Here is a 13,623-nt window from a genome sequence, read left to right as displayed (position 1 = left end):
TGAGAGGGGGAAGGGGTGGATCTCCAGAGGATAAATGTATGGTAGCCAAAAATAATAGCTGTCCACTATTTATAACAGTGTCTCTTAAATTATTTTTGATCATAACAGTACTAGTCAAGGTTCTCCAGAGAAATAGAATTGGGTCACACATTTACCCAAGGAGGCTTGTAGTCCAAGTCTGCAGGGTAACCTACAGACTGGAACCTCGGAGGAGCACTCATGTTGCAGTTCAAGTCCAAAGGCTGTCTCTGGCCAAATCCCCTCTTGCTCAGGGGAGGTCAGTCTTTTGTTCTGTTCAGTCTTCAACTGGTTTGATGGCCACTCACTCCCATTATAGTTGGGGGTGAGGGGAGTCTGTTTCACTTAGTGTTCACCAATTTAAATGTTAATTACATTCAAAAATATTCTCACAGAGACACCCAGAATAATGTTTGACCACATGTCTGGACACCCAGGCTTGGCCAAGTTGATACGTAAAATTAACCATCACAGTGACCAACAGAAAGAAATACATCGCATTCAATATGTACATAAATGCAGCTGTCACAAAAGTTTCACTCAATTGTGTTTATCCTAAATGGGACATATTTCTCTTCTATTTTATTTAAGAAGCATGTGTAGATCACTCAGTTGGCTTCTGGGCTTGTGATGGGTTGTAGAGATGGTTTTTTGAAACATTGTCTTAGAATATGTTTTCCAAGTGTTCTATTATTCCATAGCAATAGTCCTGAGGGATAGCACTTTGTCCACAGGGACTAAGAAGGCGTTGTGGGCCACTGAGGGAGACCTGGGGAGCCTCCCAAGGCCCAACATGATTGTGTGTGACCTCAGCCTACTCATGCCTCAGTTTCCCTGTCTATAAAGGAGGTAAATACCTCTTCAACCTAGACCTGTTGCAAACAATAAAATCAGAGTGAGATAATGTGAAAGCACCTTGTAAACTCCAAAGTAATTTTGTAAGGTAATTGCTATTTTAAAATACTCTGTAATCTTCTTCTCTACCACTCAGGAATCTGAGAGGATGGTGCTATTTCATGAAAATTAGTTTGAGCTCTTCAAAACTTGCCACATAAAACAAAGACAGAGCCAATTTCTTTAATCAAAATGATGATCAGCTTCTAAAAATGAGCCCTGTCTCCCCTGAGATCCCTCAGAATTAAAATCTGATTTCAAAGAAGGGAAAACTGCAGTGTGTTTGGGTTTGATTCAGAGCTGAGTTCTGCTGTCTGCCCACCTCTTCCCCACTCCACCTGGTCCAGTGAGTCCTTCGGGGCGATGTGGAGATGCCTCAGCCACATCCCTTGGCTTTAAGAACCAGAGCCGCGCTGAATGCCACCTCTCATACTTTGTTTTAAAACCACCTAATTGATGACCCCGGAGAGAAATGGGGGGGTAGGGTCGAGGGTTTCCCAGGCTGGGTCACCACTTATCAGGGTTGATGTTTGGAATGGAAGCCACACTGGAGGCTCAGCTTTGCAGGGATGGGGCAGCCTCAGGGAGCCGGGGCAGAGGGGTGGGCAGGAGACGGGAGCTGGGGTAGGAGGGCTCCTTGCAGGTTGGGTCGCCACCGCGATGCCCAGTGGGGTCTCCGGTGAGCCACACAGGAGCCCACAGCCTTGCTTGTTCCCTTCTCTTCCATTTCTCTGTTATTTGTTTTCCAATCAGTCCCTTTCATGGTGTATAAAATGAGATGCTGGTTATTCCTGTCACACATTATTGTTTTCTGTGGATCCTCCCCCCCGCCCCTTCAAATCTCTCCAGGCGCAGTAATTTCAGCCTCCTCAGACGAGGGCGATGAGTGCTTGAGATGCATAACTGTGTCTCATTTCAGTGCCTAATAGAAGATGGAGAATGAGCCCCAGCACCTTTCTGCTCAGTAAATTCATAATTACAGGCTTCCTGGTCTCGCCTCTCGCAAACTGGAGAACTGTTGATTGGCTTGTGGGTCTGTGAGTGTGTACAGTAAGGAGGGGGCGTGGCAGGCACACTTTCTCCAGTGCTTGGCTGTTTCCGAAACAGTGGCTGCCGAAAGAAAGTTCCCTCCCAAGGGCTCACGTCTGAGCCCTGACTTACGTCTGCCCCACACCTGGAAGGAAGGTTACCAGCCCTGCTGGACTTTGGTCATTGGCAGCGACGTTCTGCGAGGTGTGTCAGCCAGCAGGGCAGGCGGCACCCGAAGGCCAGTCTCCTCCAGACAAAGACCAGGGAGCAGATGCTGAAGTGGGTTCAGGTAAAGTCAGAGGACAGGCCACAGGTGGTGGAAAGGGCACTGGACTGGGGGTCCAGGGACCGGAGCTTAATCCCACCCCCACCTTGAACTACTATGTGATCTCCTGCAAGTCATTAATTTCTCCAGATCTTGACTTTCTTGTCTCTTATCTCTAAGAGGAATCACCTGACACCTTCGCGCTCTGAATGACATGGTACCTGATGGGACCACCTCGCTCTCATGATCCTAATTCTTTTAATCTTATCTCAGTCTCTTCAACCACAATTATCATCTATTAAGCACGTCCGTGTGCCAGGCATTTTCCAGTCATTAATGCTTTTAGAGGTAGATAGCAGTGCCCACCTGTTGGATGTCACCTGCCAGGTTGCCCTGCCGGTCCCAGAGGCTTTGCCTTCCACCTACAAAGCTGTCAGGGAGGTGCTACTGGGTGAAGTCCTGGATTTCTGAGTTTGGGGACTTACATGAATTAAGTAGGGCTTCCACGTACTCTGTATTCTGGGCTCAAGAACTGCACGTTGCTAGAGAGAGTACAGGTACTTCCAGTGATACAAACTTGAGTTTCAATTCCACCTCTGTCACTTATTAGCCACATGCCTGTGCAGAACTAAAATGTCCTCCCCTGAGAAGCAGGTAAAACAGTCTTGACCCCAGTGAACGGTGGCGATGGTTAGGTGAGGTAATTCACGGGGCAGCGTTTGCATGGGGCCTGGGGCAACTTGTCCACAGATAGTGACACTCTTCCTTGCTCCCAGCCTCTCTTTCTGCCAATGAGAAAACAGCTCTTGATCTTCCACAGTGTGCCAGGCACTGGTCCGGGACTGTGGACACACTGGTGGGCAAGGCCTTGCCTGCCTTCATGGATCCCACAGTTCTCAGCTCCGGACTCGGTTTCTTCCGCAAAGACTCAATGGAGGGAAATGTGGAGTCTCCTTTCTGGAGGCCTTTGCTCTTTCCTTTAAGTTTCTTTTGTTAATGCCATGCGTTTCGGTCTCAGCCTTGCAGGGACACGCTGACAGTGCTTGTGGTTCTCTCCTCCTAGCCCTGTCTTCTCTCTGACTCCCAGAAACTGTGTTCTCTTGACAGACTCTTCCCTGGTATACATCCTGTTTGATATGCCCAGGATTTGCAATGCTGACCCCTCCCCAAGAAGGCCTTTCCCTTCCAGCTCCACATGTCCTCTCCAAGTTCATGGCTCAGCCCAAATGCCATCCCCTCCCCAAGACTTCCTACATCCTTCTCCCTAATCCCCCTCCCCATCTGAGAAGTCACTTTCTTCTTGCAGACTCCCGAAGCACTATGTGGTCCAGTGCATAGCTCTTCACTGTCTGAGTAATTTTGGTTCTTGTGGTGGGTGCCTGATTCAGCCCCAGCCATCCTTGGATTTTATGGTGTCTAGCACGTTTCATGTGTGCCCTGAGCAAACATTTTCCACATGGAGAGATTGAATAAAGGCCCTCAACATGCAGGACTGCTGTTAGCTGGGGGGCCCACCATCTGCCTCCTCTGATACCTACTTGAGAAGACCTGTGTTTTCACTGGGGTTTGAGCTAAGAATGTCAAGTCTGTTTTCTTCATTTTCCTTCCATCTAACTTCATGCTCCTTCCCTGCTGGAGGGTTTTCTGTTGCTCAACAGTGACCTCTTCCTATTACCTTGTTTTGACATACTTGGGTGTGAACCAGAGAAATCCCACAAAGCTGAGACACCCCCAAATTAGAGGTAGGCCATTTCTGCCTTGATTTCTACCAGAATGTAGGAAGTATGAAGCCGTCCTCTGGAATCACACACAGAAGGCATAGGAGAGGAATTAATGAGAAATTTAGGACAGAAAGCTGTTTTGCTTCATGGGGAGTTATTTGGCTATTTATTTCCCTGAGCGCTGCTTTAAAAAGTTCACTCCCATTAGTGAAAACCTCTCAGAGGAGGCCCCACTCTGGGAGGCTGCCAAGGTCTGCCTCGTTGAAAGGACATCAGGGCTCAGAGCCAAGCAGTGTGTCCAGAGGACCTGGTTGCAGCCACAGTGAGAGGGGACCGAGAATGTGGATTTTTGATTTGGGATCATGCACCATCCACCCCATAGGTGGGGTGGAGGAGGGACCGAGGGGAAGCTTCCCCTGCAGTAGGTGCAGACCCTGAGGGCCAGGTAGTCACAACCCCAAGAAGCAGTTGTTTGAACTATTCTGCTGTGTATTAACAGTAACCAGGGTACATCCCCATCCATGCCTGGCTAACCTGAGATGGTTTGGTAGTTAAGGATGAGAACCTGCCATGGACTTGAACAGCAGGGTTTGAATCCACCTCTACCACTTCTAGCTATGCAAGTTTTGTAACTTCCCTAAGCTGGAAAGTGGGAATAACAATGCTACTACCTTCAGAGGACTACGAGCCAGGGTCCCAGTAGGAAACAGTACATGCAAACTCACTCACACAAAGGTTAATACAGGGGCGCCTGGAAAAAGGGTGGCTCCTTAAGAGGGAGGGCAGTATTTAGAGAGAGAAACAATGAGGCCCTGTTTGCTCCTCTAGAACCAAATCGGGGTGGTCAGGATGATGGAGACAGGGAGGCTGGGTGGAGAGGCCTGACTAGGACCCTGTGCGACCTGTGGACAAGGGTCACAGCCCGTGCACGCAACCCACGTCCACTCTCGCTATCTTCTCCCCCTTCCTCCAGCCCTGGAGGCACCTAACCAGGTCCGAGGGCAAGGAGTCCATGTACATACCTGTATACAGGCCAGCCTCCTGGGTCAGACAAAGGTGGAGAGTGGAGCTAGAGGGGCAGATGGAAGATCCTGGCAGTGGGAGCTTTGTTGAGTTGAAGTTTAAGATTAAGATTTGTCTCTGGCAGGTGCTGGACAGCTACTGGCACAGTCAGGGACTCAACAGGTGGCTGTTAACATTGTCATCATCACTATTATTGTTATTGCCATCACTGTTGTTGTTCTTATTATTACTGAAATGCCCTCCTGTGGCTTCTGCCACCAGCTCTCGCTGTTGCAAACACCCATGGAGATCATGTCCCTTGGCCTCTAGCTCCCCCCAGTAGAGTTCTCTGTTTTGGAACGAACAGAATACTTTGAGGATCCCTGAGGCAAGCTATGGGGTGAAGCTAAGCTGTTGTCATTGTCACCCAGCATCACATCCTTTTTTTCCCCCCATAGGGACCCTCCACTCCTGAGTCCTGGCCCTCCCAGGAGGACGCTTTGTCAGTGCTACTTTGCCACGAGGACCCGTGTCTGAAATGAAAGCCATGCCCTGGAACTGGACTTGCCTGCTGTCCCATCTCCTGATGGTAGGGATGGGCTCCTCCACTCTGCTCCCCCGGCAGCCACCCCCACCGTCCCAGAAGCGGTCTTTTGTCACATTTCGTGGGGAACCAGCGGAAAGCTTCAACCACCTGGTGGTGGACAAGAGGACAGGACACATTTACTTGGGGGCTGTCAACCGGATCTACAAGCTCTCCAGCGACCTGAAGGTCTTGGTGACCCATCAGACAGGGCCGGATGAGGACAACCCCAATTGTTACCCACCCCGCATCGTCCAGACGTGCAATGAGCCCCTGACCACCACCAACAATGTCAACAAGATGCTCCTGATAGACTACAAGGAGAACAGGCTGATCGCATGTGGGAGCCTATATCAAGGCATCTGCAAACTCCTGAGGCTGGAGGATCTCTTCAAGCTCGGGGAGCCTTTTCACAAGAAGGAACACTACCTGTCGGGAGTCAACGAGAGCGGCTCTGTCTTTGGAGTGATCGTCTCCTACAGCAACCTGGACGACAAGCTCTTCATTGCCACAGCAGTGGATGGGAAGCCAGAGTACTTCCCCACCATCTCCAGCCGGAAGTTGACCAAGAACTCAGAGGCAGATGGCATGTTCGCTTATGTCTTCCACGATGAGTTTGTGGCCTCAATGATTAAGATCCCTTCGGACACCTTCACTGTCATCCCTGACTTTGATATCTACTATGTCTACGGCTTCAGCAGTGGCAACTTTGTCTACTTTTTGACCCTTCAGCCTGAGATGGTGTCTCCCCCAGGCTCCACCACAAAGGAACAGGTTTACACATCCAAGCTTGTGAGGCTTTGCAAGGAGGACACCGCCTTCAACTCCTACGTGGAGGTGCCCATTGGCTGTGAGCGCGATGGAGTGGAGTACCGCTTGCTGCAGGCTGCCTACCTGTCCAAAGCCGGGGCGTCGCTTGCACAGACCCTCGGAGTCCGTCCAGAGGACGACCTCCTCTTCGCTCTCTTCTCCAAGGGCCAGAAGCGGAAGATGAAATCCCTGGATGAGTCGGCCCTGTGCATCTTCATCTTGAAGCAGATCAACGACCGCATTAAGGAGCGGCTGCAGTCCTGCTACCGGGGTGAGGGCACGCTAGACCTGGCCTGGCTCAAGGTGAAGGACATCCCCTGCAGCAGCGCGGTGAGTCAAGGGAGGACCTGCGGGCTGGGACAACACGGTGCGGAGGGAGGCCCCTGGCATGCGGCCTCTGAGGGCTGTGAATCACCCATGCCATTTTGCAGATGGGACAAGTATATCCTGTCTCTGGGTCTCACTGGACTCAGATCATCGCCAGCTCAGACATGCATGACTATGCAACTGAGCTTATAAGAATCAGAGCTGGAGCTAAAACGTAGATTTCCTATCACGGCACTTTTCTCTATTGCATATTGGCTTACTGGTTATAGGAGGGAGTGCTAGGAATAGGCAGGAATTGTGTGACCTACATGTCACATGCACCAGGCATTGCTGAAGGCCAGTTATCATGTGCTGTAGGGCAAGATGTATACCCACCCTCTTACCAACCATACCTGGGAATCTCTTCCCTGGGAGCTTAGAATGAAACCAGTACTGGAGTAATGAGTCAGTCTTTCTGCATTTGAGACAGATATGGAATTTCAGGAGAGTTACGTTTTCAGTCCCTTGTGTATCTGTAGGAAATGGAGCGATGTGAGCAGAAGAAGTAGGGTGAGGGTTCAGTGAACAGAGAGAGGAGAGCAGAACTTGCTTAGAAAACTGTATTTATTAAGCATCTTCTGTGTGCAGAGCTCCACAGAGGAGACAGCACAAAGTCAGAAGGCAGCCAAGGAGGAGTTCTGAGTGACAGGAATATTGAAGGGCATGGAAGGAAGGGCTGGTTTAGGCTGCTGTCCCGGGGGCCTGTGGGCCCTGAGAGTCAGACTGGACCTCAGGCTGCTGCTCTGCTAGGTGATCACAGGTGCGACTGGTGACTCAGCCTCACTCACTTGTGACCCAACGTGAAAAGCATCAGCCTTTCTGTGGCTTGACTTCTGGTCACCTTTACGGTGGTCCAACTTTTTTCTAAATCATTCTTCAGCTGACTGGGAAAGCTCAGCTGTTGGCCTCTCCTATCCCCTGTATCACTCCCCTTTCCCTTTGTATTGTCCAGTGAAAAAGTTATGAACCTAGTTGGAGAAAAGCTATCCTATAAGCTTAATGAAGAAGGGAAAATTCACCCGTCAGGTAGAAGCGTTCATTGGCATGGATGTGATTCCTGATATTTAGTCAAACTCTGGTGGAATTCCGTATTAGGAAATGTATTTGGGTTGATTTAAAAAGTGTACGTTTCCCTTCATGAAGTATGACCACTTGTGAAGCAGACCCCAGAGGGCACTGGCATGCACCCCACCCAGCTTATGGTGAGGCCATTTCTCCAGTCATTGGGATTTGGGGTTGGGGGAGAAGAGGCAGGAGAAAGGAGGGACTCAGCAAAGTGTGTCTTCGGTGCCCTAACATTTAGGCTCAGTGCACCTTCCAGAGGTGAGTTGTCTGGGTATCTGGGCTGAAAGGAAAAGGTGCCATTCCTCCTTGGAGGCCCTGGAAAGCCAGGAGATCCCTAGTGTCACAAAGGAAACGGGGGAGGTACTATGGGCCCCAAAATGGCAGCAATAATTAATAGTCACTGCAGGCCAGAGAATCGAGGGCACTCTACTGTGTCTCCTGAACCCTAGCAGGTGATGTATCCTTCAGAGTCTTTGGTTTGGGGCAGGAGCTGACCCACTCAGAAGAGCCCATGAAATGGGCTTATGAACTTGGGGAGGCCATGCCCCAGTGAAGGCAGTAAATGGCAGTGCAGATGCTGTGCTGTGTAAAGGTGTATCACACACTCGGCCATCGTCCCCGGGAGACACATTAGAATGTTGATGGCCCTTAGAGATCCTCTAGTGTAAACTCTTATGCCATAGCTCAACCAAGTGAGTGAAATGTCCAAGGTCATACATCTTATGAATGAACGGCAGCCACAGCCTTGAGAATAACCCCCTTCCCTCTCTATCGCCACATTCACACACACTGTATGGACACACGTGTACACATACCTGTGTATACACATACACAATAAATACCCTCATCAGCATGCACACATAAACCCTAGGTTAGAGAATGGCAAGCTTATGCTGGGTGCTTACTCTTACTAAGGAACTAGTTCTTTTGAGGTCAGAGAGGTTGGCTATTTTTTCTGTAGACACTCTTCTGTTGAGAGCTTGCTCTAACCCTGTGTTTTTGGGAGTAAAATCAGCTGCAGGGATCAGCCTCACTGCCCACGGGCAGGAGTGTGCCCCACCCCTGCTCCCTGCCACAATACAAAAAGCCAAGTTCAACATGGACGTCTGCAGAGCCGCAGGTCCCAACACTGCACAGTGGCCTTGGGGAGAACAGAGGGAAACAGCTTCTCAAGACAGGCTAATGCCAGGACTGGAGTAATGGAGCCAGATAACAGGCTTTTGATTTTTTGGGGGCTTTAATTAGCCTTTTCAAGTTAGAGACAAGCACAGAGCTAAGAGGAGAAAGGAGGCCAGAAACTGCGCTCAGGGCTGGGGCTGTCTCTCCAGCCAGGCTGAAAGGCCACAGCGGCTTTTAATGCGCAGTATCAGTTTCCTTTGATTCGCCGATCCTCGAGTTACTCTGCTCTGGAGCTCTCGGCCGCAATTGATTTGGCCTCAACTCAGAGCACGCATGTTTCATACGCCGTCAGCCAGGCTCGGCTCCTGGGCGTCCCCACTGAGGAACCCTGGTCCGCACACTGTTGGCAAACACAGCTCTTTCTCCACCTTTCCCCATGGCCGTTGGGTTCCTTTTCATTTTCCCTTCCTGCCTCGAGGCGGGGATGGACAGGTGAACTCTTGAGTTCTCTTTGTCTTCGAGTCCAAGCTTCCCTTGGGGCCTGAGAAGTAGAACCCAGCCTCCGGTGGCCTCTATCCTGTGGTGTGTCAGCGGTAGAAAAATAGCCCAGAGGGTTGACTTTTAGGACTTGTGTTTTGCATGGTAGGGGTCCCCTATGGGTTTTATCATAGTCACAACTCAAAGAGCTTGAAAAAGGGGGTCTGATGAGCCGTTGATTTTTCTCATGCTCCTGCAGTTCAATTGCCCTAAGCTAGAATGTTTATTCTGTGGAGCTCTTTGGGCCTTTCTGGCCCCTTCTATTTCCTGGGCCCACATTCCTTCCCCTGAAATCATGCCTCCAAAACTCAGAGCCAGGAGCAGCATATGTCCTGGGCCCCTGACCCCTGATCCCCCACCAGGTCCCCGCTGCCCCTCCGACCATGTTCAGGAGGATGGGGGAGGCGCAGAGAGCCTACCTGTGTGACTTGGCCTGCCGTGCCACGGGGCATCCCTGGAGCTGTACAGTGGGCCACGGCCTGGGGCCCAGGCCAGGAGAAGCCATGGAGGAGGAGGCAGGAGCCTCAGTCTGCAGGCCCCTGAGAGTTCCCTGTTTTTACTGCAGGCGCATTGGGGAATTCTGGCGGGGCCCACATCACAGAGGAGGGCCAAGGGTCAGTAGTGGTCTCGTCATGGGACAGTCACTGCGAATGTCCATGCCTGTTGCCAAAGCAAATCCCTGAGTGGGTGTTGGGTGTAGAGGCTGGGGAAGCAGCCCTGTGTTTCCTGGTGCTCGTGGGGGATGGAAGCAGCTTCTGTCCTTGCCTTGGGGCCACTCCTCTCCTGGGTCCTAGAGGCTTTTTAGCCTGAATGGAAAGAGGAACCCAAGAACAAATGGGGTAGCATCTGCAGATTGCTCTCAGGATCTCAGGAGGGCATGGGCAGAAGGAGGGTGCTAGAGGGGCCACCCAGGGGGCCCAGTTTGCCTGGGGGTACAGGGGGCTAAAGAGCAATCTGAGGCCTTTTGCTGATGATCAAGCAGGTGAGTTAATGATAATGCAATTTCTTTGGGATGGTCTCTACTTCCATCCCCTTTGAAGGCTGCCACGCAGGCTCCTGACACCTGTCTGCAGAGCACGGGATAGTTAGGGTGAGGAGACCATACATAGCCAGTAGCTTCTGTCATATGCCAGAGCCTACGCTGCCCAAGGTGACAGCTCCCAGCCCTTCCTTGGGATCCCGGACACCCCTGACCTGGAGTTGCCAGCCAGGCTGGAGAGTGTGCTGTTGTGGGCCAAGGTTCTTGTTTTCTCTGTGCCGAGTGGCCTGGCTCCCCAGAGTCCCCCAGGCAGGGCTATCTATTTCCTCCTCAACCTTTTCTTCAGCCTCTGGCTTAACCTCACAGAAAACTAGGCCTTCTGTCTCCAAATGTATTAATGAGTGGATGAAACATTTATTAGGCCTTTGACAATGAATTCAAACCTGGTCGATGCCAAGAATCATGAAATGACATCGGTCCCCAGGAGCCTAAGAGTCCAGGAGTGAGACGCGCCCAAGCAGGTCATTATGGTCTATGTGGCGGGAACAATGACTGTGGTCCTGGGGGTGACCATTGGTCACTCCACTCAAACCTTCCCTGAGTTTGAACCTAAGGGACAAGTGGATGGATGTGGATGTAGGAGTCAGGCATCATCAGCTTTAGTGCTGACAAGGCTAAACGATGCAAAAATCAGCTTCTTAATCTCGCCCTGGAGCCTTGAGCTTAGAGTGACCTTCCAACAGAAAATGTAGGTCTTTGGGGGCAGAAGCTCTTATCCAGAATCTCTGCCTCGCACCTGTCAAGCTCCAAGAGTGGGAGCAGTGTGGCAGCTTATGAGCAGCCTGATAACCCCACTGTAGGAGTTTATATGGTGCTTGACAGTTTCCAAGGGGTTCCTCACCTCCCTTCCTCTCTCCACAGTACTGTGTATGATAATAGCAAGAGCAGCCATCCTCTCCAGTGGAGGAAATGGAGGAACAGAGAAGTCAAGTACTTCACTCAAGGTCATGTAGTTGGCAGACTAGGACCTACTGTACATCCTAATTCTCAGCCAAATGCTTTCCCCACTGGTGTTTCTCAGGGGTGTGCCAGTGGCATCTAGGATGGGACAATTCACTGACTGGGCATCGCAGGACATTAACTATCCAGGGCACTAAAGCCGGAAGTGCCAATGGGACTCCCCAAATACTGCAAGACCTAGAAAAGCCCCTCGCCATTCCAACAGTGGAAAACCAGTGTTAGACCAAGGGCCTTTCTGACTTCGGTGTTTCCCCGCCAGCCCAGCCAGTCTCACAAGGTTCACAGAGGTACAGGGGCTGAGCTTGTTACATTTAACCCCCAGCTTCAGTTCATGCCTGGCAGTGGGAGTCGTGAAGGATGAGCACCCCATTCATGGGCGCTGTTACCTTGACTCTTCTGTTTGTTGTTTCTCAGGCACAGCAGTCCTGAGAGGAGGCAGGCTGGCCCCCCATCCCAGCCTGGACGGTCACTCAGGTTTGTCTGGCGCCCGAGGTTCTGAAACGCTACAAGACTGAGCATCCGGAATGGCCAGGCGGCCGTCCCAGGCTCCGGGCGCTGGTCCCTGCCGGTCTGCTTGGGGTGTTTTCTTTTCATGCCGGCAGGAAGGGCGGCTCTGCGCAGATGGGGTGTATCCTGTTGTTTATGGCGCTGGGCAGGCTTTCTCTTTCTGCTCAGCCACGGTCCTCTCGCAGAGCAGGAACTCCTCCTCTTGCTGCGCTGGCCCCCCTTTCCACCTCTATCACGTTGGCCCCACACACGTGCGCACACACATGCACACACTGTGGCGCACTAAACACACGTGCCCTATTCCACTCTCGGGTCCCTGTGACAACACACATCACCAAGCTCCCTTTACATCAGCCCAAGCACTTACCTCTCACAACCCATTGAGCCCCGTACTCCTGACTTCTGGTTTAGCATGTGGAGGTGGGGCTGCCATATCACAACCTGAAGCTTTACGGAATCAAGTCTTCCCCTCCCCCCTTGAGATGGCTTCTGTCCTAGATATTCAGGTAAAAAGCCCACCCTCCTCCCTCTTTGGCCAGCAGGGTTTGCAGTGCAAGTCACGTCCCAGTCAAGTGCACGTGGTGTTTGGGGGATAGAATGGTGGCCATGCCCTGGGTGGTGGGGCTGGTCCTAGAGAGAGGAAGGACCTTGAGGTTGGCCTCGCAGGCTGGACGTATCCTCCCAGGATGCCACCCTGGAGCCCATTGGGTCAGCAGGGAGAGTGTCAAGACCCAGGAATCACATATGCAGAATTTTAGTACAGATAGCTGCCCAGGGACCCCAGGACAGAGTTTACCGAGCGGTGCACTGGGATGTGGGGCCATGCAATGCTGTGTCCTGATGCCAGGACATCTGCTTCATGAACCCTGGCAGGGAAGTGTGCACACCTGCACTCACACGCGTGCGGACACGGGCTCTCTCTCTTCTGGGTGCCGACTCGGTTCTCATGGCGCCTTTTCCCCCCATCATTTTTGCCTGGCTCTATCTCTCTCTGCTGTGTTTCACTGTCTCACATTCACGCTCTGTGCACGGCCATGTCTTTGGCTCCCTCTCTCTCTTCTCCCTGCACTTTATTCTCCCTCACACCTCCACATTACACGAAGCAGCTAATACAGCGAGACGTCTCTCCCATGTGCACACATGGATGTGCAAACACCCCATACGGCGCGCGATAGCTCTCCCCAAATTGGCAGCCAAGCTTCTTGTTCAATCAGCATGCACACCAGCCAACTTGACAATCCCGAATTGCATGTGTGGGCCTTTCCTTCAATTCCAGTCCTTCTCACAGGGTGGCGTCTTGGCCCGGATGCTGGCTGAGAGTTTGGACCTTTGGGTCTGAGCCAGTCCCGACTCCTGAGATGTCACTGGGCTGGCGAGCAGCTTCCCGTTTGTTTTGAATTATACATTTTGTCTTCAAGAAGGAGGTGATAAGATAACATCCCTTTAATAAAGTGTGCCAAGACTGCTAAGGAAAGAGACATTCCTTAAATAATATAAACATAGACATTCATAAATAGTGATAGACGCAGGGCACCTTATATTTGTAGGACACTTGAACAGCTTCGTAGCCCCATCTGTGTATCCTCCTTTGGTTATGATAACCACGTGGCGGGATAGAAAGAGACTTAACAATATTGCTGTGATTTCAACCTTATATTTTTTCTCCGTTGGTATCTGATTTAGAGAGATTTGGGCTGTGCCTCATCCA

The 13,623-nt window shown here is 51.3% G+C and overlaps 1 protein-coding gene across 2 annotated transcripts in view; it reads left to right on the top strand.

The window, feature by feature from the left end:
- Positions 1 to 13,623, top strand: part of PLXNA4 (plexin A4) — a 408,310-nt gene that overhangs the window by 58,345 nt on the left and 336,342 nt on the right. For both annotated transcript variants that reach the window (XM_054564675.1, XM_054564674.1), the window contains exon 2: positions 5,388 to 6,652. In XM_054564675.1, coding sequence (XP_054420650.1) covers positions 5,468 to 6,652 — 1,185 coding nt within the window. In that variant the 5' untranslated portion in view covers positions 5,388 to 5,467. The remainder of the gene's footprint in view (positions 1 to 5,387; positions 6,653 to 13,623) is intronic.

This window comes from Pteronotus mesoamericanus, unplaced genomic scaffold (assembly GCF_021234165.1).
Source record: "Pteronotus mesoamericanus isolate MK-2021 breed Mesoamerican mustached bat unplaced genomic scaffold, CSHL_Meso_final scaffold_85, whole genome shotgun sequence".
NCBI classification, from domain to species: domain Eukaryota; kingdom Metazoa; phylum Chordata; class Mammalia; order Chiroptera; family Mormoopidae; genus Pteronotus; species Pteronotus mesoamericanus.
The sequence above is the reverse complement of the archived record's forward strand: the minus strand, read 5'-3'. Positions and strand labels throughout refer to the sequence as shown.